Below are 3,465 nucleotides of genomic sequence, written 5' to 3' on the forward strand. Positions count from 1 at the left end.
CCGGGGTATACATATAGTTTGTGCATTTAGACACATTGTTATTCCCCTGTCTAGATTTTATTACATCAGTTTGACAGTGGCACACTTCGGTCTTATTTCCTGTATTTTGTGGGTGTTCATTTGGACAACTGTCTGGGAGGGGTTTTTACCGTGTTTATTTGAGGGTGCCACTTTATTATCTCGTGCTTCCCCTATGTTATCCCATAATCTGTTTTTATGGACTTTATTGTAAATAAAATATAACTAAGGCTACTTGGAGTGTTTGTCCGAACTCATCTTTGACCGAACCTGTCTGCTGTGATAGTTACGACTCCCTGGTATATCATACCCCAGGGGGAGTCGTAACAATATGTATATATGTATATATGTATATGTATATGTATATGTGTCTCTGCCTCTACCTCTACCTAGAGATACCTATCCACCCATCAACCCATCCACCCACCCACCCACCCATCCACCCACCCACCCACCCAACCCACCCACCCATCCAACCCATCCACCCAGACAGACAGACAGATACACCATACATATACACACACACTGACACACATACATATATAAATATACATACACATAAATAAATACGATCAGGAAGAAAATGCAAGCTATAACCTGCTGCTGAGAGAAAATTGGTCGGAAGGGTGAAGATTCAAACGAAAATCACCAAAAATCACATCTGCCAAGAATTAGAAGCAGCTGGAACACGGGTGTCAGTGTCCTCAGTCCAGCATGTTTTGCATCTCCATGGACTGAGAGGCTGCCATGCAAGAAGGAGGCTCTTGCTCCAAAAGCGGCACCTTAAGGATCGACTGAGGTTTGCTGCTGAACACATGGACAAAGATAAGACCTTATGGAGGAAGGTTCTGTGGGCAGACAAAATAAAAATCGAACTGTTTGGCCACAATGCCCAGCAATATGTTTGTAGGAGAAAAGTTGAGGCCTTTAACCCCAAGTACGCCATGCCTACCATCAAGCACGGTGGTGCTATGTTTGGTATTATGCTGGGGGGCTGTTTTTCTAACTGGTGCTTTAGAAAAAGTAAATGTGATAAAGAAGAAGGGTGCTTACCTTTAAATTCTCTGCGTGCGTGCATCCGTCCGTCCATAAAAATGAATGAGTTGTTATCTTCTCTCCGCGCTTGAAAGGGTTTTCTCCGGGTATTCCAGTTTCCTCCCACATCCCAAAAACATGGTTGAGGATACTAAATTGCTCCTAGATAGGAGTGTGAATGTGAATGGTTTTCTATCTCATTGTGCCCAATTCAGGGTGTCCTCTGCCTGGTGCCCATAGTTGACTGGAATAGGCTCCCCTCATACCCGTTATGTGGATAAGTAGAAAAAAAATAGAATAAATGAATAAATTGGCTCATTCAGGTCAAAATGCCCTTAATTCCCTGTATGGCCTGTTGTGTTATTTGTTTTTCACATGACATTAGGACAATCTCCCCTTTTGATTACTTGGATTCTTGCTTTAGAAAGAGACACCATTTCATTTTTTGCCAAAAATTAACCACATTTTGCTTATCCTTACTCAAAAATAGATGTGCCGAGGCGTCTTGGAGTGCTTGTGCCTTCATTTTTAACTATAACAATGAGATTGTGAGCGCATTTTGGAAACTTATGTCCCAAATGTACAGCCCTCCCTTTAGAGTCAGGACATCCATGTAATCAAGGCCTCCGGATGTAATAAAAATTGACAAAAGAAAAGAATGGGCAGGACGCTGTTGGGGAATTGAGACAAGCGATACCCAATAATCATCCTCCTTGCAAGTGAAATTACAAAAGGGTGTCTTATCTCTTCACTTCTGCATGCTTTTACGGATGTCTAAATGTCAACTCTGAAACTAGGCAACAAGTTGCTTTAGTGATTTCATAATGCATTCGACTGAAACACATGCTACATAATTCAACCAAATATTTTTAATGGTGTATTTTGACAACAGACAGCAGGTTTCAAACTTATCTAAAATGACTTATCAGTTGGCCTGAAGATCTTCATTTGTATCCATTTGACTTTTCATGATAAAGTATGGGGAAAACTGCCTGCATTTTCTCTTAAAATATAAAATGTGACAATATAAACACACAAAAAGGTTTTGAGTAGTAGTATTGGACACACAACGTTAAGAGTAGTTCTTGCGGATAGATCAACACTTGCGTGGCAACCTAACACGGCACTCCAATACCAAGATTAACAAATTGTCAACAATTGACTGAATTCTTGTCCACATTATTGTACATAATTTTAAAAAGAAATACCACCGGCTGGGTTGTCATCCATATTCTTCTACCTAAACAAAAATAAATTGTATGATTAGCAGGAAATAAGATAGCAAAATAGTCAAATTCCATTGGTTGTGAAAACATTCATCCCTCCATAGATCGCTTTCTTCCTCTCAAACGAATTTCATCAAGCTTTTTAATGACTGCTTCTGAATTTTTAGATGAGGCTCTGTAGCTCTTCAGCAGTTTCTCAAACAGGACCTCAGTTTTGGGATGAGTACTAAGGAATGCTTTCTCTAGCACATATAAATCTACTCCCTTATCTTCTGGAAGAGCAGAGATGTAACTTAAACCGAAGTCGATAAGTACTAGGTCCAGCTCGCCATCCACCAGTGAACATCTCAACAGCATGTTGGAGGTGGTCAGGTCTCCATGGATAACATGCTCATTGTGCATTTTGGCTAGGATCTGGCCTATCTTCTTGGCCAGATGCTCCAGCTGCACACCAGTATATGAAGAACCAGACATCTGAGCATTCGCTATTTGGTCACGCACAGTCGAACAATTCACAATTTCCTCCAAGAAGATGCAGTGGGAGAAGTAGTCCACAAAGTACACAACAGGAGCTGATAGACCTAAGAAGACATCATTTGAAGAACTTTAATATTGTACAGTAATACCTTTACATATTAGTACCCCAACATACAAATAATTTGAGATATGAGTGAAATTTCGAGGAGATATTTACCTTGAGATATGAGACAAATTTTAATGTACGAGAAAACAGCCTACGCTTATGAGAAAATAATCTCATCGCAACTCCATCGTGTAAATATCTGTACAAGCACTAAGCGCAACGTTGCATTCTTTCAGTGTTTTTTCCCCTGTTAATCAGTCCAGAAAGGTGCTTATTTGCTAATACGAGAGGAGTATACTACTTTCCGTTGGCAGGCGGTCGTGCGTTATACTATTGTGAGGATATTTGTGTGAGGCATTTTTGGAATATTTTGAACAAAAGGCAAAAGCGAACCCCTCAATAGGTTCCTTTTAAAACCTGCAGCTGAAAGTCAGGGTGGAGGTGGGACAAATAGAGCCATGTCTGAGAGAAGAAATGTAAAAAAAAAAATTAAAACTAAATTAGAATTAAGTTCAGTGTGAGGTTAGATTCAACTTATTTTTGAGTGTAAAATGTGCACTACACCTTTTGTACTCCACCTCCTTCATTTGTATTAACGCCTCC

General features: G+C 40.0%; 1 protein-coding gene across 1 annotated transcript; it reads right to left on the bottom strand.

The window, feature by feature from the left end:
• Window positions 1-1,907: 1,907 nt before the first annotated feature.
• Window positions 1,908-2,883, bottom strand: tp53rk (TP53 regulating kinase; the record flags this gene model as incomplete). Its single annotated transcript, XM_077726156.1, has 1 exon — window positions 1,908-2,883. A coding segment is annotated over one exon (514 nt), but the record flags the coding sequence as incomplete, so codon positions are not given.
• Between the last annotated feature and the right edge of the window lie 582 nt (window positions 2,884-3,465).

This window comes from Stigmatopora nigra, chromosome 10 (assembly GCF_051989575.1).
Source record: "Stigmatopora nigra isolate UIUO_SnigA chromosome 10, RoL_Snig_1.1, whole genome shotgun sequence".
Classification (NCBI taxonomy): Eukaryota; Metazoa; Chordata; class Actinopteri; order Syngnathiformes; family Syngnathidae; genus Stigmatopora; species Stigmatopora nigra.